General features: G+C 38.2%; 1 protein-coding gene across 3 annotated transcripts; it reads right to left on the bottom strand.

Moving 5' to 3' along the window:
- Window positions 1–351: 351 nt before the first annotated feature.
- On the bottom strand, window positions 352–27,326 carry SPIC (Spi-C transcription factor). Of its 3 annotated transcripts, none has more exons than XM_064421014.1 (6): window positions 25,312–27,326; window positions 9,489–9,515; window positions 8,777–8,870; window positions 7,058–7,170; window positions 5,989–6,097; window positions 353–1,991 (listed from the first exon to the last, which is right to left on the bottom strand). In XM_064421014.1, the coding sequence occupies exons 2-6, from the start codon at window positions 9,489–9,491 to the stop codon at window positions 1,564–1,566; spliced, it is 747 nt and encodes a 248-aa protein (XP_064277084.1). In that variant the 5' UTR covers window positions 9,492–9,515; window positions 25,312–27,326; the 3' UTR covers window positions 353–1,563. The 3 variants fall into 3 exon arrangements, with proteins under 3 accessions (XP_064277081.1, XP_064277084.1, XP_064277083.1); XM_064421013.1 differs by lacking the exon at window positions 25,312–27,326 and adding an exon at window positions 10,915–13,146; XM_064421011.1 differs by lacking the exons at window positions 9,489–9,515; window positions 25,312–27,326 and having other exon boundaries at window positions 352–1,991; window positions 8,777–8,882.
- Between the last annotated feature and the right edge of the window lie 4 nt (window positions 27,327–27,330).

Genomic DNA, 27,330 nt, shown 5'->3' with positions numbered 1-27,330 from the left:
CTCCGCAGGAAGATGAAAAAACTAAACACGGTGGGGAAGGAAAAAAACCTAAAGGGACATTGGGAGAACAGATGACCTGGAGGCCTGCAAGTGTCACAGTGCCGGTGTAAAAAGCTGTCCACTGGTGCCACCTTGTGGGTCCAGAGCCACCCCCGTGCCAAAGAGGCAGAGCTCACTCCACCGAGGTCCAACCCCCCCGACTTAAAGTCTGGGTCTCTTTTTAGTGCTATTTAACGTGCTTCACATTTCTAAGAGCTAACATCTGTCATCTTACCAAAGTAGCAGCCCTAAACCTTGAATTTTGCTCAGGCAGAGTGCATTGCATTGTGTCTACTACATAAAATTAAAACCCTTTACAAGTGAACAGGAGTCAGAGCAAAGGGCAACTATCAGAGTCAATGAGTTTCATCAAACATATCAGCCCACCATTTATAGCTCTCCACAGAAATTATTTCTGTCTTTATTAATATCCAAGCCTACACACTGCAAAATGCAGAAGTTGGAATTGAACGCAATTGAATGGAAATATTTCAGCACAAAAGACAACTCATGTGAAGATACAAGCTGGTCAGGTAACAGAAAAAGTAGTCAGGTATGAGAAAAAGTAGATTTATAGGTCTTATCCTGACATAAGGGTCCACTATTCTCTTTTTGCCTAAATTTAGTTCTTCTTCCCCAGGAAGAGAATGTAAAATTACTGAGCCTTTCAGCTATATTCCCATTTAGAAAAAGAGCTGGAGAAGTGAAATTTTATTTATAAAGTTATAGCACCTAAAATAAATGGCAAAGATATGTCTTTTAGGTCAGTACAGAACTGCTGGATAAAAGTGGAGCTCCTCATATTAGTGGGGGAAGAACCGTACAAAACTTAATAAAAAATTAATCAAAAGCACAAATCCTTTATTAACTCTCTCATGGTCCCAATGAATCCACTGCCAACAGTATAATGTGCACCTGGCAATCCTAATACCACATGTCAGGATCTGTGCTAAGATATGTTAATTTAAGTGATTAAGCATTAACAAGTTGGTCAACAGGTGCACCCTCATGTGGACTCTATCATTCAGCCAGGCATTCACTCAGAAAATGTCCTTTTATAAAGAACATCGGTGAAAACAGCAGACAGCAGCTTCATGCAGTTGGCAAATCTCTTCCCTTTCTAGCTTAGAGATGCAGCAGCTGTGGTACAATATCACTTAAATTCTGATTGTAGATATGCATAAAACTTACAGTGAGTATTGTCACAATGGGATCTTCAATGTCCACTAACAGACAAAAGCATTGAACCTATTCTTGAATAGATCAGCTTGAAACTACAGTAATTCCTTTGACTAGCATCATGGAGAATAGAATGTGTTCTATAGCTGCTAGATTTCCTCAAGACGCAATGACTGCATATCACTAACTTCAAAATGAAAAAAAACCATAGGCCAATATAATTTTTTAACCCTTCCTCATCATGTGTTTTTATGATATCTTAAAGGAAAAGCCATGTAGAGAGAAGAGTTTCTGTGCTGGAAAGGATTGCTGGATAACAAAGGCCTGTTCATGTGACAGGTAAGTCTAGCTGTTAGCATGCTGTAATGCATAACCATTGTTGTACATGTAATTATTGTAACTGGTCCAGTCATCTGCACACTGATATTCTTGATTAGACTGAATGTAGGGATGATAAATTGTTTCTTTTCCCAAGAAATAAGATGGAGCGAGTCTCTTCAAAACAACAGCACTGAACTGGTATGTCAGCTTCCTACGGATCTTAATGATTTCACCTGTTCTTCCATAATTCCTCAGTGCTCTGGCCATTTTCTGGTATGTCATGATCTTGCGGTTTCCCTTTCTTTCTCCCCACAGTTCTGCAAGTTTCTCCTTGTTTTTGGAGACAAACTGGAAGACACCATTTGGCTTATCCACCCACTGGATGCAGTTTGCCATAGCTGGATCATAGAGAGACTCGTGGAGGTATTCAAATAGTCGAAGCTTTTTTCTACCTATAAGAAATAAATCACAAAAGGTCAGAACAGAACTTGTCTTGTTTTAAAAGATGAGCAGTTGTCTTTTTCCTGGAAAGGGTCTAACAGGCAAAAGCATAGCTAAACCTAGTACGTTGCCCCAAATTAAAAGATCACTATAAACTGTTCAGTGGAGAACCAGCAAGAGCAAATGGGATCATAGAGATGTGAGCAAAACAGAATCATGGCATAGACTGAGTGGGAAGGGACCCAGAAGGATCATCAAGTCCAACTCTTAAGTGAATGGCTCATATAGGGATCAAATCCACAACCTTGACATTATCAGCACCACACTCTGGTTCTGAAGGGTGTACAGATCTGTGGTGACAGAAGGGGATTTGTCATTAGAGCTTCAAGAGCAGGCTATGTGGGGATCATGACAAATATCTGATGACTTCACTGTGTGGTAGGTCTCAGAAGCATCAGTCTGCAGACACATGCTGTGCAGATGCACACTCAAGGAACTCACAGCAGGAAATTACATCCTCAGAGAGGGCAGGAAAGAGGTTCTGGAGAACCAATCTGAATGTTTGAATAAATGGTTTCCCTGTTTATTCAAAACTCAGAGATTTTGAGATGGCTCGGTTTTGTTGGGCTTGTTTCAGGAATGTTTTGGTGAGGCAAGGTAGTCTCTGATATAAGAAAGGGTAAGTGGGTGAGCAGGAAAAGCAGGTTAGCTTTTAACCAGAAACCTCATGTAATCAAGAAAGAGCTAGATTTTCTAGTACCCTTTGATATTGTAAAAATCTGCAGAAGTGTCAGTTTGCATTCCCATGCAGAAAAAAGCAAGCTTGATGTAGTTATGATATTTTATGAAAAATCCTTTGCTAGGATTTTTCTGCTGAGAAGCTGAGGAGTCTCAGGAAAGAAAGGTAAACAATAACTATCTGCTGCTGTGGAATGCAACAGGTGGATCTGTGATTGGGGCATGTTGGTTGTTTCCAATTAATGGCCAATCACAGTCAGCTGGCTTGGACTCTGTGGGAGTCAGGAGCCTTTGTTATCGTTCCATTCTTGTTCTTTCTGGCCTTCTGATGAATCCTTTTATTTCTATTCTTTTAGTATAGCTTTAGTATATAATTGTAATATAATATATATCATAATATAATGAACCGGCCTTCTGAGACATGGAGTCAAGATTTAGATCTCTTCACTCGTCCTAGGAGCCCACATCAGCTTGACCATAGCTTGGTACTGAAATATTTGCCAGTTAACTAAGTGCTTCTCTCCACAGGCTCAGTTCTCAAACTTCAGTTTCCTAGTGAGGCTTATTTAGTTTCACACAGATCTTGTGGATTCTACTCTATGAAGTATTTCTAGTTCCCTTCCCAAAGCCAAGGGTGATCAAGAAGCTGCTGTAAGGAGGAAGAGTTTAAGATTATCAGACAAAGGGGAACATTTTGCAGAAGAGAGAATCTATGCAGAAGAACATCTTCCACTTTAACCAAAGTGGAAATAAGCAGCTGCACCTAAAGCTCATAAAGTCTTGTCTTGTGTGGCTATTTTAAACTAGGAACAGGGGAAAAGTGACAGTTGCTAAGGAACACTGAGGTCAAGCCAAGACATCTGTCAGGGATGACAGTAACTCTGTATCTGATGATAAGGAAAGAGGAGAGAAGTAACAGTCAGACTGGGAAGAAGAAGAGCCTGAAATCAGAGGTACTTTCCAAAAAATTAATAAAGTTTCATTATCTAAGTAGAAATTGGCCTGAGGCTGGAAGTACATATTCTACTAGAAATACATATAGATTACTAGGAAGCCTAAAAGGAAACCTGTGAAGGACACTGCCTTGCCACAATGGACACTTCTTAGTAGGTGACCCCCTTAGGTCCCCTCCAACCTGAATTATCCTACAAACTGATGGTAGAACAAACAAGACCAGGGGAAAATCCATGGACTACTGTGGACTAAATTTCTGCTGGAAAAGAACAGTGCAGCCTTGTCTGCAGCAGCATTTGATTTAGTGCTGTTTGGCCTCTTAGTTCAGTGGTCATTTCTGCCCAAGTTTTTATTTCTAGACACATCACCTATAGCTGATGTCTTTGTTGGAGAGGGCTAATTTGCTCTTATGCTCTTATGTTCCAGAGCCCAGCTGTTAACCCCAAAGTGCTACACACCAGTTTGAGATGGGGTCAGTTAACAGATCTTTGTACTGTATCTCATTGCATAAGCCAGTGATGTTCATTCTCAGAACCTAAACATCAGTCTTAGCCAGCAGGTGCCTGCAGGCTCCTTTGTGGTGATTGGAGAGAAGCAGGTTCCTCCAGAATTTGTTTCAGAGCATCTGCATTAGATTTCAGTGCTGAATGGTCCTGAAGCCACCTAATTGCCTCAGGGAAAATGCATCCAATTAAATTCTGAAATGTCTCTCTTGACTGCCTCAACTCCACTGAGCATGAGTTCAGATCATGGAATGGTTTTGTCGTGACTGAACTGGACTCTTTTCAGAGGAAACCTATCTCAAAAGATACTTTCCAAAAGCATATCTATGTCAGTGTACCCTTCAGAACTTGTGACCAGCCTCTAAAGACTGCCCTAAATAAAATGTTGTGAAACACTTTAAACACAGGATTTGGGCTCTCAGTTCTGATGGTTTTATCTACAGCTCTATTCTTAAAAAGCCACACTAATTCCTAGTGTACAGAAGATCTCTTATGTCTCAAAAAGAAACTTGGAGGACTAAATTAATTTAGTACAGTGAAAATAGTCCCCCAAAACACAGTTTCTGGCAGGAATATCACCATGGACACAGAAATCCGTAAGAGGACAGAAAATGACCCCATAAGAATAGTTAATCTCTCAGCAAATATGTGCAGGTTGTCTCCTGAAAAAGATTGATGACAGTGTAAAAGAAATAGGAAACAGGGAATGAAGTTTAACAGAGCAGTAATAACTGAAGGTCAAATCAGATACTGACATATAAAATTCCCCAATGCAACCCTGGATAAGACATGGAAAAGCAACATTTCTGTATTTGAAAGGTTTTCATTTGCAATGGTGAATTTGAGATATCTGAAATAGAAAACTGAGAAACAGAGGCTACTCTTACCACCATACTAAAGAGTCTACTGTAGCAACAGTAGTAATAGTAATAGTAGTAGTGGTGGTGGTTGTGGTTGTAGTTGTAGTAGTAGCAGCTATTAAACAACAGAGACCACAGTGTTCAGCATCAATGGGCAGAGACAGCACCAAAAACTGACACCATGTGGTTAAAGCTGAGAAAAGGGGATTTCAAAAAACCAGCTAAATCAGGAAGCTACGTAAAAAGGCCTCATGGCCAAAAGTAGGTACAACATCTCAGAGCTGAAGCTGTGAAAATCTCATCCAGCAGCCACAGAAAGGCTGCTGAGTCCCTCCCTGCCAAAAACCCAAATAATGAATGCAATAAAAAAATGCAGTACTACAATAACGATGTCACACAACCAATTCTTTGCAAAATAGATATCAATTCAAGTAAACTCAACCAGGAGCAGGAAAATAGCCATAAAAATGATATTTTGTCACTGGAAGCGACAAAAACGAAAAGGTGATTTGAAAAATAAACTAAGAAAGGCATAAAATCTGGCATGCAAAAATATTCATGTATGTAAAAAACCTTTAAAAAAATTACTGCTTGTTAGGCCACATGAAATAAAATAAGTGGTATAAAAGGATAAAGATGTTACTGATAGCTAGATTTACTTCTCTGCATCAGACTTCATCCTAAATGATTTGAAGTGAAACATATCTCTGGTTTTGTTTTCCATGCGCTAAGAAATGATGGAATAATTTAATAATAGATTTATCATTTATTATAATCTTATAAGATTTAGCAGATGGAGATTGAACACTAGCAGTTGTATCCTAGTCACTAGTAAATGTTCACTTCTTTTTCCCATTGAAACTTTAAAAAAAATAAAAGGAGAAAACAGGATTTGCTAAGAGGTTTTTTAAAGTAACATAAATTACACATCAAGATATGATCTTTTTACAGACCTTTCCCTGCTTTTGGCTGGCCAGCAGCAGCATGCATCACTTGACTTTCTGGAGTATTCTGCAGTGTATGGTAGACAGTCTCATCTGCATAAAAATCCGCTGCACTGTTCTTCAAGAATTAAGACAATAAAAAGTTACTAATAGAGTACATTCTCTGAATAAAAAGAAACTTGTGGCAATTAATTGCCTGAGGCCTTCAAAATGCAGCTTTTCCTCACTCCACCCATGGAAGACTTTTCTCAGCCATGAAGGCACTCAGTGTAGTGTACTAGCAACAAGCAGCACTAATTCTTGTCCAGGGGCAAGAGCTGCCCACCAGAGGAGAAGCTGAGAGGGAAAACAGAATAACTGCCTCACCCTGGACCTTCAGCCCTGCTGCTGGAACCAGAACAGGAGCAGCTTTCAGAGCTAGGAAAAGACAAGGGCCACCTGGACAGCAGCACCTACAGACCCTGCAGCTCCCATGCTGTGTTGTTGTTAATCTGTTGGGTGAAAATGGGCTTTTGTGGAATCTGTTTCCCTGAAATTATTTCCCCTGCAAAATTCATTTTCCATAACCCTTGAAGACCACACTCCCAGTGCTTTTTGAGTATTTAAGTATTAGTAATTTAAGTATTTAAGTGCATTAGAGTATATAGACTCTAATGGCTGAAGCTGTGCTCAGATAATGCTGGTCTTTCTAGAACTTTTAGAACTGCTGTTGGAGAAATAAAATGGTTCTTTTTCACAGTGGCAGAAGCTACATCAGCGTTGGAAGTTGTTGTTCTCTGCCTGTTTCCAGGTAATAAAAAGAAGCCTTTTGTGCTATAAATAATTCTGTAGTAGGTTTGCTTGTTTGTTGTCATGTTATGTGATGAACCACAGAAAAGCATCAGAAGCAAACTGCTGACTCCTGAAAAGACATTATTAACCACATTTTGCAAATATTTCCCAAGGCTGCTTCATCTGAATCATGCCTGACCAGACCAAATTTCTGTCAGTGTTAGCATAATGATTTGTATCAGAAATCCCAAATGAGCAATCAGTCTTCCAGTTATGTCTGAATATTATCAGAAATGAGTTCACTCACAATCACGTTTCTCCAGCTATACCCTTGCTCCTCCCCAGATGGTGCTGCACAGTAACTGGGACTTGCTTGGAGGTGGTGGTGATGGTTGATCACAGTCAGGCAGTTTTTATAACCTGGGAATTAGGAGGAGGGAGCAAAAACCAAGTGAGTAAAAAAGAAAGAAGAAGGGAAAAAGAAAACCATAACAGCAAATAATTTGACATGGTGCTGGGCCTGTCAGAAAGCATTTATCCTGTGGCTGCCTTCTAGACAATAAAGTGTCTAAACCTCAGTAGGTTATCCAGCAAAATCTGGATATTGCTGCTGCGGATCACACCCTTGGGCTGGTTTTATTAGCCTTCACAAACATGGAAAGAAATTTTTTTTAAGATAAAATATCAGATATTTCATAGCATCATGAAATTTTTTGGTTACTGGACAACAGAGGGCCATAAAGACCATCAGATATAGGTGGTGATTATCCAATATGAATGGCATAAATATAGACAACAATAATACATCTAGAAAGGAAAAGGGACTGTCAGGCAGTTCTGCAGGCCATTAGTACAATGCAAGTCAGAGTCCCCAGTGGTGAATGACATAAAGGAGCATCAGAACATCTGCAGTGCCTGAAAGAATGACATAGAGGGAACCCAAGAAGTTGTGATGCTTAAAGAAGAAGAGGAGAACACCAGACTAAAGACATTTGAAAAAAATTACCTACTTCAAGTGGTCAGAAGAAGATACTGGATGGTATGGGTACATCTATAGCAAGTGGAAATGTGGGTGCAGCTGGGGACAGACTAAACATTGTATTGCAAGGGTTTAATAACTCCATCAGCCCTAACAACATATATATAAGGAAGAAGATTTCAATTAATTATATATAGTGAATCTTCCAGCATGTGTAAATTACCAGTGCAGTGGAGCCAAAATATTGTTAACAGCTGAAGATACAGCCCTACTGGTCTTATTTACATTTCATTTTATAATACATAATATGTAAATCAACTTCCTCATATGAAAGGCATTTTACACAAAAGACAGCAGGTATTTTTTTCTGGACATAGAGGGTTTGTTTTCCTTTCCTTGCACTTCTGCTTACGGTGTAAAAACAAAAGCACAAATTTTAAATTTTATAGTAATTTAGTTACCAAAGCCTTGCCAGAACTGGAACAATTTACAGCTTCCTTGCATTGTAGGTTTTGTAAAGTATACAACTCTTAAAGTCAAGGAAAAAAATTTTCTATTAATTGTCCAGACTCAAACGATCATTCCTTCATTAAAATATTTAAGGTTATTATTAGTGCACAAAAAAATTAAATTAGGAAATTAATTTTACTTGCTGGTCTATTTTTTTCTTTTGCATTGGGATTGACGGCATAGCAGAGGGGAATTTTGAAGTTAAAATATTAAAGCTGGAAAAAGGCTGTTGCACAACAGTCATATATCCTCTGATTATAGGCAAAGTGAGCTCAATGCACCTGGGCTGCTGCTGGGAGGAGGGTAAATGGGGCCAGTCCAACAGTTTCCCTGTGCTGTGACCTGGAAGATATTCACCAGACTGGGCAGTAGTCATGGAGAGGTAAAAATCCTCCAAATAATTTACCTCCTTTTCATCCTCACAAAACATCCCATTAATTCACTTCTGGGAAATTACTCCCCCACCTGTATGTTTCAAGAGGTGCTTTCCTGTAAAAAAGGAGCTGGGAAATGGAGTGGAAGAAGGGTGTTTGTTACCTGGTGGACACTGCATTTCTCTGTCAGAGTGCTGCTGCAGCACTTCTAGAGCATCTTCAAAAGCCTGGCCCAGCACGTCGTGGTCAGGAAAGCTCTGCAAGAACATATTGCAGTCAGGACCCAGAAAAGACCAGGCTAGTTCCTTCAAAGCTGTCAATCAGCCCATCCTAAATAAATGCAGTGATGCTATAGAATACACATCCTCCTGGAACTGATCTTTGACAGGCACCAAGGCATCACCACAATCCTTTACTATTATGAGAAAGTTCTCACTCCTTTGAGGTTAGTGAGATAATTCACACAGGCAACATTATTCAACTCACTCCGTCAAATGTTTCAAGGCTCATTTCCTTAATTTGCAAAAGATGTTTACATAAAGGGTGTTACTGCTGGTGGAGAGTTTTATAGTCTGTAATACAGAGATGTTTGTATCACTTGTGTAACATTGTTAATGAAGCCGGAGTTATCTTTCAATAACATTGACACGACAAAAATAATTACACATAATTTCTGAAGCAGTTATGCAGAGAAAATGCTACACTATGCCACTACAGGAAACCAAGTGTGGATTTTCAGAAAACTGTTCTTTATAATTTTAAAACACCTTGTTGTAAAAAACTAAAGACACCCTCTAATTTGAGTTTGACATAGTCTTCTGCAGCATATTTGAAACATTCAATAATGAAAGAGAATATAGGTGTTGTAGACTTACCATTATTTAGATATCAAGACTTGAATCCTGTTTAAAAGAACAAATATTTTTAATAGTGTATGTTTCAAAACAAATAATAATTATCTGAGCATAAATTAAAATAACTACATGAAAAATCTCAGTATTGTTTCCAGTTACAAGGTAAAATATTTTTAATAACAAGATAAAATGGATTTATTATTAGAAGCTGATATTTAAATTAAATTAAATACTTGTGACATTGTATTTTTTAAAAATCAATTTTTTAAAATAAGTTTACAGTTTCATTTATTCCACAACTTTTAGATTATTATCCACACCATCGCAAATGCATTTTTAAAGACATTATAAAGTGAAAATGTGTTATTGTAGACATTAAGTCTTAGTCAACATAACTTCTAATTTGCCCATAAAAGTATACATTAAATGCATGTGTTTAAGTCTCTTTGGTTCACAGCCAGTTGAAACAAGTTTAGTTTTTTTTCTAATATAGATTAGCATATGACTGTGTATGAACATACATAAACACTCAGACTAATTGTGAGTTCCAGAGGCAAATTTGATTGTTTAATAAACAGTGTAAATAGACATATTTTCAGCCAGTTTAATATGAACAATATTACTCAGAAACATATATTTAGTAACTCCTTTTTATTTTATATTTCTTAAAGAAAACCATAATCAGATTTTTTTTGCCTTGCTGGTTTTCCCCCTCATTATAGTTTACATTATTATTCCAAAGCTGTAAACATAATAATCAATATATCAATATTTTACTCATTAAATACTTGATTATAGTGTGTGATATTTCAAAATACAAAGGAGAGACAGGATACACAAATATTATTGATTGGATAAAATATTAATATTGATTAATATTTTATCCAACATTAATCATGAATGTTCTAAGCTGGGAATTTTGCCTCAGGTAAGTATGTTATAGGGTACGGGTCAAAATTTGCAGAAGTGTTTTTAAATTTTGACAATTATATGGTGGAATCCTAGCAACTCACTGAAATCAGTGGCATATTTGTCTCTGTGCACAGAGCAATGACTATTTGATTCATCTGATCCAAATCTATTCTAAAACCAGCATGGACAATATCCATCATTTATTTAGCTGCAATGGTGGCCACAGATTCCTGGGGCACAGGGCTACAGAAATTAAAGACAGGAATCTGCTTTGTAAGGATACTCATGAATTTCCCCATAATTTTAAGTAATTCGCTTTCCTTAAAGTGATTTTTTCTAACTCAGACTCCAAACTGATACCTTGACAGAAGATCTACAGCCACCTCAATGCTTTGCAAAGTCTTAAATGCACAAGTATAGGCAAGGTATTTTTGAATGGTCGTACCACTTACACCAATGAATTCATACCAAAGAAGAAAAAAGCACACCTTTAGTAAGCTTAAAAAAAAAAAAAAAAACCAATCTGGGCACTTACCTAGAAATTCAGTTCCACACACAAAACAAGAATCTGTCTGGTTTCAGAAATGAAAGAAAGACTGAGTTCCCACAGCAAAGGGCTGGCAAAGGGGTTGCATTAAATAGCTGATTTTAGGGAAGTGTTTTGCCTAGGGATTTTTTTGAGAGTATAGGTATAGTAAACTGCTAGCATGTCTCTTCATTCTGCACAAAAGAGGGTGATTTACACTAAAATAAATAAAATTAAATATTTTAACTATTGTCCAAAACATGTGGGGTTTAAGCATTCAAAGAGATTCCTTTTATCTATGGCACCTTCTAACAATTCTGTCACTGGCATCATGGTAGGATGAATCTAGGGCAAAATTCCACATCCTTCATCTGTCCCACACAGACTGCAGTGGACTTTGAGCTTTTATCTGAACCTTCTGGTTAGCTCAGTGTAAGGAGCAAACTAGACCTCAAAATAAAAGTTTGAAGGAATTTCAGAGTTCTGCTTCAAGGCTCATGTCTGTAGCCCATGCCCAGCTCTAGAGCATTGACTGCAGCCCTCAGCACAGATTCAGACAAGCTGTAGTTGATGATCTGCCAAACACTTTCTGAGCAGCTCCAAGGCATGCTGTTGCATCCTACAGGAACAGAACTCTGTGTTTTTCAGCTCAGAGCTTCTCATTGCTGACAAAATCTAGTCTGTGCCATAGCTCTTTCCAGCCAAGTCTTTCAGAGGCATATTTTGCAGAATTTCCTCAGCATTTACCACAAAACTGCTGTAAAATAGTAATTACCTCTTACATTATTTATGTATATTCTCTCAACTAAGAACCTAGACAAGAACCAGCCGTGTTGTGAAAGCAGTTTTAAGCCACCAACCATTTCTGCTGGTTTTAAATGCAAGCTGCCTTTTCAAATTTTGCACCAAAAAGTTTCAGGATATCTTTTTTTTTAGTGAAATACATTAATATATATATGTCTTTTTTTGAACTTCAGGTTCTATTTTGCACCACTTCTCTGGTCTGACTTGGGCCTATAAAAGAAAATTAACTGGCAGCCAGAGGGGACAAGGAGGGAATGTGACAAGGAGAGAAACAAGAGAATGAGTTGGAGGTGCTCCATAACTGAGCAGCCACAACACCAAAGAGATTGTGGCCCACAGAATGACCATAGTGGAGTAGAGGAAATTAGTAAGAAGGAAGCAGCAGTGGAAGAAAAGGGTGAGAAACAAGGAGCAGCAGCGGGAAACCACGATGTCTTGACCCCAAACCCCTGTGCCACTCATTGCCTCACCAAAGGAACTGAGTATAACCTGTGGAGATAACAAGAGGGGAGGAGATGTGTCTGGAGTGCAGTTGAGCCTGGGAAAGGGGAAGGAAAAATATTTTAATGTTTATCTTCTTTGCTTCCCAATACCCAAATCAGCAACAAAATATATTATAGCAATAAGTTCAATTAAATTCCCAAAGTGCACAAGCAGCAGTGGGAGTGTGCAGCTGCTGGCTGCATGCACTAAAAGAGGGTGAAGGTCAAGAGATGAAAGCTAATGGTTTTACCACCACTAAAATGATCCATCTTCCCAAATCAAATTGCTCTGTCAGAAAGTTCTTGTTTCATATGAGAGGCTACACCAGAAGGCAGGTCAGGAAAAGGTTTGTTTTTGAGGAAATGGGAGAGTGCCATACACAGCACAATCACACAGCATAAGAACAAGAGCAAATGCTGCCTCATAGGGGAGTTTTAAACTCTGCAGCCCATTTGTGCATTGAGTCTTTGGCCCAACACAGTCTTAGAGCAAGAGCCCAGCCTACCTCCCTGTAAGTGCTCAGAAGAGGCAGAGGAAGGTGCAGATGAAGATTAAGTGTCAGATGACATTCACCACTCCTCAACACATCACAGTGCAGCCAAGACTGGCAGCACGATGACCTCTGCTAAGACATACTGTTAGAGAAGAAAGCCTCCTTTGATTTTTGCATTGGATGGGAGGTTGGATTCCAGATAAAAATGTGAGAAAGGGAACTTACTCTTCACATCTTAATGTCTCAAACAATTGATGTGCCTGATAAAAAAAATTGAGTATCTGTTAGAAACCACAACATCAAGCTCTTCTCCTTCCTCCATGTTTTAAAAATAAACTTCAAACAACAGAATTATTGTTTAAGTTTCAGAACTTTCTTCTATCTCTGCTTGGCATAAAGTATACCTCACAGTGATAATATAGTAAGAAGCATTTTCACATCTGAATAAAACCAAGAACTAAATAGCGTATTACAGCACTTGTCAGAGAGTTTGAGAAAGCATAAAGATTCTTGCATGAGGCATTGTTCAAACATAGAATAAAAAGAAGTCTTGCCCTTCTTAAAGGAGCTTAAAACTTGAAATGGCAAGTTTTCTCACCCAGAATTTGTAGATTTCTTGAAGTTTTTTTAGCATCAGGTAATTTGTAACTGCCCAAATAGGCCCCTCAAAATAGAGAGCACTTCATAAAAAAATATCTTGAATGTGACAGCTACAGAGTTTCTGTGTTTCCATACTTGTTCTGGCCCTTGTCAGATGCCTTTGCCACTACTCTTCTGGCCAAGCAGCTCTGTAATAACCTTTGCCTTGAATCCTCATGGGTGTAGGTTCACAATAATTACACCACCACAGAAATTCTCTCCCTGAAAGTGGAAAAGTTGAGGGATGACATGCCTGTGCTCACCTCCTGAGTCTAACCATGCTGACCAGTGAACTTCAAAACCTTATGTTCCATTCAGAAGAAACTGGAAAGTTTCTTGCAGCAAGGATGAAGCCTTTGCTCAATGCAGGAAGAACAGGGATGAACACACAGAGAGGCCTCTTCTTTTACATGCAGTGTGCAATGATAATCTAGGCATGAATATCTCACAGTGAATGAGTCTACAGTCTGAACTTCAAATTAGTGGGTTCAGAAAATCCCTGAATTCACATTCCTAGCCCTGGAATATGAAGAAAATCCTCATTTAAAAAAAACTCGACAAAACAACCAAAATCAAACCGCCAAACAAAGACAAAAAAGGGAATAAATGCATCTTTTTACTAGCCTCAGTACTATCATTTACCATGATTTTGGTCAGATAATTTAGTATAGAACACATAAAAAAAATAGCCCAAATAAAATGAAAGGGAAACATAAAAACAAACAAAAAACCAATTGTGGCATCATATCATATTAGCAAATCAGATTATGAAACTGACTTTAAAAGTCTCCTATTTATGTTGGAAAAGTTTAGTCTATATATTAAAACACACAGGTTTTTTTTTTATTTCAAATGCCAAAAGATGAGGATATATAATAATTTCCAATTTCAAGGCTTCACTTGCCTTATAAATAATTCTACAAATTAGAAACTTTCTACAATGCAAAAGATAGACTTTTATTGTAATTGGTGGAATTATAGTATTGCAGACTTTTATTGTAATTGGTGGAATTTTAGTATTGTTTCCTTAGCTGGTGGAAATTGGTATAGAGCCACCAAAAGCAAAGGATCAGTGACAATTTCTGCAAACAGAGGTTGACTCCACTATTATTTTCACTACAGTAAGGGGAAACATGCTGTGCCAGCCTTAAGGTTGCACATACTTCCCTGAATTCCTGATTTGTTTTAATTTTTTGTCTACCTTATAAAGCACTGCAGTTGGTTACCAAAAGAATGTCATTTAGGCATTTTAATTTTTGGTAAGAGCCCTTTTATAGTTATAATTACAGGGCCTCATTTTTTGAAAGAGATTTACCCAACCATTATCTCCAAGTACATCTTATGTGTGAAGCTTTTTACCTTAAAATAGATAAAATATATTGAAAATGTTTTACAAATTGAATTTTAAGCCTGGAATGAGAGATAGCTCCATCAGACTCACTTCCTTACCACTAAATATGAAACAATTGCATATCCCCTTGAAGGCCAACTCAATAAGGATTTTAAATTATGATCCAACCTTAAGATTTATTTATTTGGCTAACATTAGATCTGTAATAGATTTCACTAAGAACCATTGAATAATTGTCATAAAATTAGACATTTGGATAAATTATTGCAGAGGTTAGGCCTAAGCATGGAATTACCTTTTCCAGGGCTTAAAAAGAGAAGATCAGCATGGAAGCTGAAGTTGCATGACTGGGCAGATCAGTTTTTCAATGGAAAAACCACATCTAAAGCCCCCATCTTACAACTAGACCCAGTATATTGGTCCAAATGCTCATGTCAGCAAGGCTTCTCAGGGTGCTTCTTCTTTGGCTTCATCTAAGCAAAGGAAGTGAATTTCTGCTGGGAAACTCCGTTGAGATAGAAAACCAGAAACCACAACAGAAGCAAAAGGAACTAATAACAAAAAGTGCATTGGGGAAAAAAACAAGAACCAGCCCTAACTAAAAGAAGACTCTGAAGTGAAATATGAACAATTTTGATTCATTTACAGGTATAGTGAGTAGTGTCAAATAGTGGGATAAATAAAACCCAATAAATCTTCAGCAGAAAACTATCAGACCAAGATGAGAATAATATGACAGCATTTCATAAAACTATCAATGAATAATGGGAAGAGTTCTACTCTAGATCTTTGCAACCTAAACCATTCTATGACTTGATGATTAGAAGGTGAGCCTGATAAAGTATAAAAGTGAAAGCCTTTCCCTGAAAAAGAAAGCAGACAGAAAGAAGAACACAGTATTTAAATAACCCTTAATAGTGAAACTGGGGAAGCCAAATAGAAACTAACAATTTTCCAAGTAACTGAGCTATTTGTGGAAGAAACATGCTTTCAGATTTGAGGGGCACTTAGATCACACAGAATTAATTCAGCACTCCACTTCAATTCCATTCCCCCATAACCATAAAGCTGAGAGTTGAAAAATGTTAAGTCTGGGTGATTGAGCCTTTTCAGCTACAAAGAATGGAAGGAAGAAATTGTGTCTGTTTCTGGAAAAGCTGGAAAGAGAGACATACAATAACTGCTGTAGCATCTGCATTTAGGATTAAAGACCTGTAGCAGACATATAAAAGCAAACACAATAAATGTAACAGAGTTTTAACATATTTAAGACAAGATACATCCCAGGTTCAGGCAGACAGACCAAGCAAGCATCTATTGAAGCGCAGCATCTGTAGCTGTTGAACAGGAAGAAAAATAAATTTTCACCATTAAGCAGGCCTTAAATTGTATTTAAATCCTCTGGAAATTACCAGCAATAGAGGAATATGCCCATAAGAAAAAGGGGTGGAAGTAAATCAATGGGCCAGCCTGAAATCCCCAAGTCCATTGAGGATAGAAATAACAAATCACTATCAATGAAAATATTGACATTATGCATTAAAAGAATACAACATGCTGGTTTTACTATAAGAATACAAACTGACCTTCACCTGCAGGATTATAGCATAAGGCCTATGAAGTGTATTTATTTCATTTATAACTTCAAAATAGGCAGAAATTGTATGAGACAGTATATAAAAAATCTCCATTTAAAAAGAGTGGGAAATCTTAAGTTTTATGCACCATCTTTCTCACAAAATGAACAATTTCATCCGAAGACCAAGAATTAGAAAAACCAACTGTATATTGGCATTAACCTCCTCAAAATTAAAAAGAGAAAATATTTTGGGCCTTCGACTGAAACATGAAGTGTTACATAGGAGTTTTTCTACAGCTATTCCAGCTGCAGGTACTTTTGTATTAAGTAATTATAAACAGGTACCCTGGCAGGCTGGACCAAACTCTGCCACATGCAACAGGAAGATCAGCTGCCCTTTCCAGGAAGATCCATTGCAAAACAAATATGCTCCTATTTTTTCTCTTAAAGGAAAATGTGGAATCACATTTTGACATCACCTCCATGGAAGTTACTACCATACTACACGACTGGTACCACAAAGTTAAGAAAAGATTTAAGCATGCAACCACCAAAAGCAGAGCTGCTTGAGCCTCTGACAGAATCTCCATTTTCAGGGACTAACATCTACATTTACTCCCACCAGAGAGTTGGGCAGATATTTCTCACACAGTGCTGAGATGAAAAATATTAGTCAAGTCTTGAAAGTGGGTCATCTACAATGAAGGAAGCTGTAAAGCTGTGAGGAAGATGGTAATAAATAGTGGTGAGAGATAACCAGTTGACAAAGTTCACTTGGGAATGTAAAAATATATCAAATGCTCTTGAGTCAAAGTAGTTAGAATACAAAAACTATTAATAATCATTCTTGGTGTTGTAATTGTCATATAACAAAAAACAAAACAAAACAAAAACCCAGCATATTCTGTCTTTGAAGGAGTAGAATGATGTTGGATTTCTGCTAGGATTCTAGATTTTAAAAATACCCCTTAAGGAACTGCAGAGCAGCAAAGGAAATTCTTTAGAAATAGAATTCCTGTCACTACTAAACTCTGAAGGTGACTGAAAAACAGCTGTTTCAAATAATGGGTTTTTATGCTTTGATGAGGCAAACAGTGATGTGGGCATAAAGTGCTATGACTAGCAAATAATGCTTCCTATATTACCAGGAAAGGGCTGAAGAAGTACTTAGACTTTGGGGATTTTTACAAGCTGATGTTAAAGAAATCCTGTATCTTGACGGTGAGGCAGGAGACATGTCAGTAAAACAGTTTCCTAGCCTGGAACCTTTTGTGAAAGAGGATTTTCCAAAGCTGAGTGGTTTTTAATTTTAAATTTCAAATGAAACTGTCATTTAGTGATGGCTTCACACTCTTTTCCATTTCCCTTTGAGGTGCCTGCATTTTGAATTATCATTGAATTCAACAAATAAAGCAAGAGGCCTGGCAGTTGCACCATACCGTATTGTCTTGCACTATACTTTGTCTTAGGTATATCCTGAAAATGTCTTCCATGGAATTCCCCCAAAACATGTCTATGTGTTCTTGGTGAGTTTAGCTCACTAGTGTTTTATGGGATGTATCTGCTAAAGGTAGATACAAAAGAATATTTAAAATAATTTTAAAATCAAGATGAGGAATCCTTGATAAGCTAAGGCTCCTGACTTGCTATTAAGCTGTTGGGCAGCCAAGTGCACTGTTCAGTCATACATAAAAATCTTCAATAAAGGCAGGAGAGTTTTTGATTTATAGAGAGTTTTTAAAGATCACTTCAAAGATATTTAAAGCAAGGGACCCAGTCCTAGAAAAAAATCAGCTATAATCTTAAATTCACACCTAATCAGAAGCATATTTTAACTTAAAACTGAGCAGGTGCTTAACACACCTGGATAAGTTGAGGTCCTAATTAATGAGTGGTAAGAGGAAATGCGTTGTATTACAGCCCCCCAAAATTATGCCAAACACCTTCCAGAAAGAAATATAAATAAGATTCCAGAGCATGCAGCCTGCAAGTCACATTGTTAACACAATACCTCACAGGAGAATGACAAATGTCACATCAATCTTCAAATCAAATTATATTTTTCATCTGCCATACTTATCTAATTCCAAGCCAAGTTCTTAACATTACCCATGTAAAATACGTGTTGAACAACTTTCAGATTCACTGAATACAGCACCTACTCAGTTAAATTAAGTGCTACAGCAGCATTACATATTTCACATGCACACCCTAAGAGGTCAAACTTTACTCCATCCCTCATCAGGGACTTATAACAACTTGGGGGATAAGGTTGATTCTAAATATATGTTGAAAAAGGTCTGTAAATGCAAATGATGAGAGAAATAATGGAGTAGGTGTTATGTTTTTATGCCGCTGTATGTCTCACATTGAACATTTTTTCAGTGTTAACTTAAATGCATGGGAGGCAGAACGGTCTTGTCCTGAAAAACATCTTCTTTAGGACTCTCTATTAATGCTGTTGCTTGGATGCAGGAAGTGTCACAGTCACAGTACAGTTACAGAAACAATCACAGTTCAATAACTGGTTTTTTCCCTGCTTTTTCAGATCAGCTTTATCTTCTGCTGACACCTGGACCATGCTAAAACTTCACAGGATGAGCTTGACTGGAACACAGGCACAAGAAGGGATAAATTTGGGGGGAAGCAGTGCCAGAATAGTACCAGGGATTGCTGTGCAGGACACCAGGAAGGAAACTGTGACTGATAATGAGAGGAGCAGAAGATGCTGGGAATTAAGGCTGAGAGCTGGAGGTCATCATAATTGGAAGGTGACTGCACAGACTCTGGCTCTGAACTCCCGTGTGTCCAGTGGAATTGTGGGGAAAGGTGCCAGAAGGAGATTTAACCAGGATTTGAGGAGAGAGGACTGGAACCTGTTTGACAAGAAGATAAAAGGAAGGCTGAGATTCATACAAGAATCTGCACTAATTTTGTGAGGCCTGGCTGAAGACTGCTGGATTGGGGATGAGAAGCTTGGACCAAAATATCTTGGATTGAGGGGGGCAAGAAGAATAGAAGCCAAATACAGTGGGAAGGGAAGACTGAATTTTGAAAGATAAGGGAAGAAGGGAGCAAATGGAGGGGGAAGGACTAATGCCATCTTTCCACTCCCAATCTCCCAAGACTACACTGAAGGCCAAGATTTCACCTGGACTCGGAATGCTTCCCTGGTGCACAAATATTGGTGAAATTCTTCAGTGAAGCAAGAGGACAGCAACTGCTATTGGCATCACCTCAGCAGTTAACTCAAATGGTGGAGATGCAGGTGCAGACCGAAGGGATTTTTTTTATGCTAGGCTTCTTCCAAATGTTATTTTTGTTAATTAAGGCATCTGAAAGTGGGGCATGAAGGATCCTCTTCCAGGAGAATATGGGATTAATCCAAAGGTAGAAAATATAAAATCAAAACATTATCATCTCCCTTTCCTCCTCCATGAGTGTATATTTTAACATTTTCCTTTGAAGGCCCCTATTTTTTAATGTGCATGGAATAAATTTTGCACTAATAGTGAGTGGTCCCGCTCAGTAAATGAGTAAATGAAATGAGTAAATAGGACTATCACATGCAGAAACCCTGCTGCATCTGTTGCAAAAGTTACAAATGGTCTGGTGAACAAGGAAGGGAGAGGATGCTCTCAAAGTTAGAGCAGCTGAATGCTACCCTGGAGAAGTGGGTTTGGGTTCTGAGCCTGCTTCTACCACAGAGTTCCCAAATGATGAGAGGCAAGTCCCTTCGAGCAAACTTTCACAGGTGGTCACTTACTGTATGTTCCTCATTTTTGGGACTTCTGACTCGAGACCCCATCATCAGATTTGCAGAAATGCTGAGCAGGACCAGCTGCAAGTGTAGCCACAGAGTCCTGACCCCACAAACTGCCCACAAAAATGCTGAACTCTCCAAAACAGGAGTTCTTGGGTAGAACAGATCAAATACACAAAATCAGTGGGTATTTTCCAATTTAATCCCATTGTGCCATCATCCCTGTAAAGCAGGGACAAAAATTGTTTTCACATCACAATGCACTTATAAATGTCTTAGTCTTTATGTAGCATTCACATATTGTAATGGAGGAAGTATACAAAAATCTACAAAAAGGTTAATAATTCTCTCTTGAAAGAAGTATCTGACTAAGTAGTGGATAAGGCTTGGGGATGCAGTCATGTTGAAATCCCATGGGCTGATTAGACACTAAGAGAGAACTGCCTGTTTATGTACTGAATGAAAGAAAGAACCTTGCAGCAGAAACTGCTGGTTATCATGTCCTAATAGTGCCACAATACAAATTAAAGCTGCACCAGTCAACTTAATTTGGCCATGTTGTAATTAATTTTTGTTGTAATTAACTTTTTGATTATTTTATTTGCAATCTTAATATCCTTTTGAAGAAGATTTCATATGTGCAAGGACTGGGGATTTCTACTAATCTGTTGCTGTAGAATATAGTTTCATCTTCCTAAAAAAAAAAAAATCAGGGGCTTCACCAGAGGTGATTTAAGCAGCAATATATTTTTCCCAAAAATATTTTGAAGACTTTTGACTCTGATAGATGCATTCATATAAAACAACATTTAAAAAATTGTAATGAGCTAAAAATTCCTTTCCCTCAGTTCTCAGATATTCAATATTCATCTCTAAAAATGACTAATACAACAAAATCTCAGAATAATTAGAAGCAAAAAACACATACAGCATAATCCAGAAAGCTGTAGAAATGGGAATCTCTGGGAAAGCTTGGAGTTGAGACACAACAAATACATTGCTAGTGTTCCATTTGTGAAATGGTCTGGGCTGATCTTGCTTTGTGGAAACTCCAGCTGGTTGTGGGATGCAGTTGGAGCTTGAAAGATGCCTGTGGCTAAGAAGCCAGAGAGTTGGTACATCTGCTCTCCATATTTCATGTTTTCATTCATTTTCAGCAGCCCCGTGCCTTCTAACACAAACATGACATAAAAATCTTGATATGTGTAGTGCAAGATCAAGCAACAATTTTATACACTGATGAGGAAAGAGAAAAATAAGGTCTTTTTCTTTTAATAAGCAAAATTAAAAGCAGAAAACCCAGATGTCTATATTTCTCTCTGTGTATAATTTCAGAGTAACCAGACTGTCTCTTACTCATTATTATTTACCTACAGTTAAATATTAGCATCAGTGATAATAAATCCCACAAGTGGCCTGTCAGAGTTCTTTCTTTTGCTATCTCAGAACACAAAGACTTATGAAAAAAAACCAAAAACATTTGCTTGAGAAAATTACACAGACCAGTAATAACTTGGAAACCGAAAGGCAACAAATGAAAGGAAAATAAGCCTGAAAAAACATCATCAGCTTTGATTAAAATAATCACTATTGCAAGTACGGAATTCCCATGAGAATGGTAGGAAATTGTAAATCATAAATCTACTTTTGGAAGACTTATATGACTCAGTATAATGGTTATTGCAAATCAGTTCCTCTTTTTTTAATGGAGCTTGAAACTTGCTAACATACATTAGCACAATTCTTGCAGAACAAAAGCAGTATTTCCACGTGCTACATTTCAGCAGACATATTACTTTTATTTTAAGAGTCTTTCAAAGGCGTTATACAAAAAATACACAGAATGTATTTTTATACAGAAATTATAAGGTACTACATAGGTAGATGGCCCTTGTGTGGCAAGAAAGTTAAAAAAAATGGGCTAAAAGCAATTCAGCTGATAGCCATGCTTGCTCTGTGTCCATGTAGAAAACTTGCCTTGCCCAGATCAACCACAGATAATTCATATTAGTCAGACTATCTTGCTAGCTGGAATGGGTACCCAGGAGAAAAACAAACCTCTCTCATGTGTCATCACTCAACAAAAAGGACCAAAAACACAACTGACTTCTCTGAAATGAGGCTTTTTTCAACATCAGCAGTGAACTGCATGTTACAGATCATACTGGCTTTGGTCCTACTGGAAGTACTCTTCTGCAGAATGCCCTTTAATAGATTAATATTCTGAATATACTCCCAATCCACTGCTACACTTCCAGTTAAACTGTACACTCTTGAATATAATGTGCAAGAGAGGTCTCCCTTTACCAAGCCTCTGTTTGAATTGTGAATCTTAGGCAGATATTTAAGACAATATGAACACATTAGTTACACATCCAGTACACTGTTGCAAGATGCTTTTGAAAGCACCTGATTGCTGCTTGCTTTTGATGAAACCCTTTGTTCCTCCTGTTTATCCCCTGCCACCACAAGTAGCTTCTGCTGATCTCCAAATCAATACCCTGTGATATCCTGGGTGATGTGTCAGTGCACAAGCATTTATGAATTTAGTTGTTGAACACAGAGAAAATAAAACGAACTCATAGAATAAAAAGTCACAAGAGAACCTTGGAGAGTTTTTTTCACTGCCACAAGGAAGTTTCAACGAAAAGTAGGAACTAGCAGGAAAATAAAGCTGGAAGTTTCTGATTTTTTTGCAAAAGTAGTTTTAAGGGTTTTGTTTTTCAATATTTGCTTTCCCATAAGCAGCTGCCATCTTCCCATATCACATCTTCAAAGGCTTTGGGCAGAATGTCTGAGAAACATACCCTCTCCTTTTGAAATGTATTGTCTATCTTCTATGGTGACAAAGATCCTGCTTTTTCCTTGGTGTGCTCAGACACACCAGGTCTCACACAAAAGCCCTGAAGAGCTTCCTGAGGCTCAGGGTGTCTGAAGATTACATTGTGGATGTTTCTGAAATAGATATCTCAAAACTTAGCTGCTTGTGATTATGAGTGGCTAGAATTGAGAATCCCTTCAGTTTTGTGTTCCCCACCAGGTTGACCTTATAAAAATAACAACCATCTAGCCATAATATAGCAAGGGTTTTTTGAACTACTATTTACAGACATAACATTTTCATTCATAAGTATTGCCTGATGTCATGAACATATCTCTTTATAGATAGAGGTAACTCCTTACCAATGGAATTTTATATTTTGTCCAGCACAGGATGAAACAACACATGATGAGGGCAACTTCTGTATTGTTGCTGATTGCAGTGCAGAATGAAATGTGACAGAATTCAGTAACAGTCTTGGTCCCTGACAAGTTATTTTTCCTTTTTCACTCACAAAAAACTTTTAAAAAGTGATGAGTTTTGAACTGTTGGGTCTGCATGCATGATAAGCAAATCATTGCGATACAAAGATTAGTGGTTTGGTGGCAACTCCTACATTAAAGAAAATAGAATTGCTGCTCACTGTCTGTCAACAGGGAGGTCACTCCCATCTGAAAGTGGAATGCTTAAAGGCAGAATTAACAGACACATTGAGATTCAGTATGTTAGAACTGTAGATAATATAGACAGTGGATAATACAGTGGCAAATGCAGGAAAAACTCCTGTGAGAGCAGCAATAGGCTTCTGACTTGGGCTAATTTACTGCTCATTTGAGGATCACCATAGTTTTAAAGGAGCTTCTTAGGAGGTTTCTGAAAGGTTGAAAAATCCAGTGTACAAGGTTATGGGCATGTGTGAATACCTTACCTTTTTGAGGGTATGAAAAAGAATGAAAGCATAAGGCTTACACAATAAACAGACATTTACACTGGCACCAAGTAATAAAATGTTCAACAGAATAAGACTAGAAGTGTGCCAGTGACAAATAAGAGCATCATTAACTATACCGTAAATTTTCAGCCCAATTTTATTTTTATTTTCACAAGCAAGACCTTTTGAAACTTACTTATGTAATGAATCAAACTATACAAATTTTTTGCAAGTTATATTAGGCTGGTTTATTCTTATAAAACAGACAATTTATCCTAGACCCTGCCCAGACTATACTGTTAGCATGAAAAAACATATGTTTACATTTGTATCCTGAGGCAAGAGTAAAAAATGAGGATTTATCCTGCTCTTTGCAGAGGCTGCAAGATCCCTGGGACAGCCAACAGCCCCACAGTCTGGTGCTATTCACATACTGCAACAGAACCGAGTTTCCTGTTCCTTGCTTTCAAGTTGTGGGTGCATGTGTTACCTGTTGGATGGTTGATTTTTAGGTTAGCATGTCTCTAGGAGACTCTTGGGATTGTAGCTGGGATTTCAGAAACACTAGCTGTAAATACACAGAAACAATAGGATGATGGGAATGATTCCAACTGTACAAGCCCAAAGAGTGCATGGTCCTCAGATAAAACACTCAAAACAATTCTGAGCAAAGAACTAATTAAACATGGAATCCCAACATACCAACTCTTTGGGATAAAATTCTACTGATTTTGACCTAGGTGAATGGGACACCTATACTTAATTCAGAAAAGGAATATATATAAATTATATGTGTTTGATAAACAGCAAATACAAGGCATTATAAACCAACCAGTTGCAGACAAAATAATGGAAAGTTTAGCTGTGTTTAACCATGTTGTCAGACCATCACTGGGACAATAACTAACCTTCAGTTGTGTGTTTAAATGTAGATTCACAGGCAACCAAAAACACCTGCAAACAAACATATCAAGAAGATATTCTGTCTTCTTCTGCCAATTCTCCTTACATCATCTCCCACGACAGACAATGTAAGGATAGAAGTTTCACCATGCTAGCTGGGAGAAAGACTGAAACATGTGGATGGGGTGGGAAGTGGAGGCACCTTGCACCATAACAACAATGGATGTTTTAAAGATGCATATGAAAATTCACAGGAAAATCATAAAACTACTACATTTTGAATATTGATGCAAATAGGATTAAGAAATGATGCCGTAGTTCAAATTAACACGATTATCCACAAACTGTTCCTAAAAATAAAGATATTAGTCTAATGACTGACATCTGCTAATTTCTAAAGTAAAGTTTTCATAGCACAATACATCAGATTTTAAGAAAGGTGTCTCACTGAAATTGCAGTACCTGAAGTCCCACAATTACTAAAACCCCACGTGCTCTGAGTTCAGCAGCTGTACAGGAGCTTTAGGAACTGCTTAGAGGCAGCTTATTTCAGGACCAATGTGCACAGCAGTCATTACCTGTAGGCAGAACAGTTCATATGCAATTATGCTACAACGGCGTTTAAGAAAACAGCCTTACCTTTAATTACAGTATTTGAGAGGTGAAGAGGAGCCACTTGCCTTAGGTGCCCTTCATGTCTAATGGCACTTAATTTTACAAATGGAAATTGACTTTTCTGTTAGCTGTAACTCTCCTTCTTCTGAAGAAAGTACAATTTTGCTTATATATAATTCATAGGTGGGGAAGTTCTATCAAATCAAAGGGGTACTCTTATTCTTCCTGAGGAACATGCCACAGAACAAACTACAAGAAACTTGTGTGAGAAAGAATAAGCTACAATTTATTTTGGGTATGAATTCAGGCATGGGAAGGTGCTGTAATTCAAAGGCATCTCTGCAAACCTTCTCTCTGCATCAATCGTTGCTTGTTTTCACACTTCTACTTTTGTTCTCCATGAGAAAGAGACAGAATGACAGAGCCTCAAAAAACACACTCAGGAGTTCTTGCAAAGCAGGAACTTTCCTGTGATATACACACACCAACACTTTGGAATGAATTTGGTGTAAAGCTGCCTGAAAACAGCCCTCCAACCCTGATCTTACACTGCTCTTCTTTCTTGGTATTCCTCTCTATATAATGTTGATATTGGTGTAGTCATTCAAACCAACTTTATCATTAAAAAATTACCATATTTCTGACAAGTGAATGGGGTTTTTCAGATGCATAAGGAAATGGACATACAGTTGAAACAGCTACCTGGACAGCACAGTGATGTTGGGACAGATCTTTAAGATGTAAAAAGTTGGGAGCTGGTTTGATAGGATGGATTTTAGGTCAGAAAAAGTAAATGAGTGCTGGGGAGAATGAGGGTTAACAAGTACAATGCTGCTTCAATGCTTTTTATGCTAAAGGGGTCCCTGAGTTTTGGTTCATCCAAGATGTTTCCTACTGATGGGGCAGTAAACAGCTATCCAGTAATTTGAGATCATTAGACAAAACACCAAAATTAGGAGGCTTCCACCCATAATGATGAAACAGCTGGATTTGGGTTTGGGCCAGATGACCTCCTACGGCCTCTTTCCACCTCAACTGTTGTGTGATACTGTCAATCACTGTCAGTGGTGTGTGATCTCTCTCTTTAAAATGCCTTACCACCAGGTGACTGTCAGTAACAAATATGCCCATCTGCAGGTCTGCCCCTCAAGTAAAGACTGTCCTTAGGAAGAAAGGATGACAAAGACAGTCCAAGCTATGGAATTCCATAGAACAAGTGATACTGCAAGCCTCTCATGTTGCTTCCTAAACATTTGCTGATGGCCTGTCACAGTAAAGCCACAGACAGATCTCAATGAACCTGTACCTGTACCCTGACTAGAGCTGTTTTTCTGTTCAGTGCGCTTATCTAGATTCTACTTTTTGTCATTTCCTTCCCGATCTCACAGGGCAAGCAGGAAGTAAGACGAGACAAGGGGAAAGGCACAAAAGAACTGGCAAAAGAAGGAAGGAACAAAGGAGGAATTTTGTTCAATGAGAGCCACCACTGGTGAGAGTCTGCCTTCCACTGCTAGTCTGACTGAAATGATGGCACTTTGCATCATTGTTCTGCCACCATTTAAAGCATGCTTCTGACTGTGATGCAGAACCAGGAGTGCCAAAATGCCCCAGACAAAAGCACTTCATTGAAAGATGGGCACCCTTCTAAAGAGTTTGTGAGTTCCCAGAGGATGAGGACATTGCTGAGCCGGCAGAAGCAGTGGTGTACCACCCGCGGTACTATGAGCACTGCAAGCAGGGCAGCTGTGTGTCCAGATGTGTGACCACGACCGAGCTTTTAATTTAGATATTGAAATGAGTGTGAGAACAGCCTTCACGATGTATCGTCAGAAAACTGGCACAGGTCAGAAACCTTAAACTGAGATGTTTTTGACGGCAGAATTCAGACACCAGCCTTCTCCCTGCAACTTAAGGTGGTGAAGCTCCATTCACCTGGCTGATGCTCCATTCATCCCTGCCCCTGCTTCTCCTACAGGAAATGTGTGACCTCCCAGCTGCCATTCCTTTTTGGTGACATGTGACTGAAAACGGTCAATACATCCT

The sequence above is a fragment of the Passer domesticus genome, chromosome 5 (genome assembly GCF_036417665.1).
Source record: "Passer domesticus isolate bPasDom1 chromosome 5, bPasDom1.hap1, whole genome shotgun sequence".
In the NCBI taxonomy this organism is placed as follows: domain Eukaryota; kingdom Metazoa; phylum Chordata; class Aves; order Passeriformes; family Passeridae; genus Passer; species Passer domesticus.
Note: the sequence above shows the minus strand (reverse complement) of the source record. Positions and strands in the feature narration are given on the sequence as shown.

What these genes read in the sequence shown, in the direction of transcription:
- SPIC (XM_064421011.1), bottom strand. Translation starts at nt 8,882, where the DNA reads ATGTTCTTGCAGAGCTTTCCTGACCACGACGTGCTGGGCCAGGCTTTT. An exon ending in ATAGCTGGAGAAACGTGATT is followed by an intron (nt 6,098 to 7,057) that starts GTGAGTGAACTC and finishes TAATTCTTGAAG; the next exon opens with AACAGTGCAGCGGATTTTTA. An exon ending in CCAGCCAAAAGCAGGGAAAG is followed by an intron (nt 1,992 to 5,988) that starts GTCTGTAAAAAG and finishes TATTTCTTATAG; the next exon opens with GTAGAAAAAAGCTTCGACTA.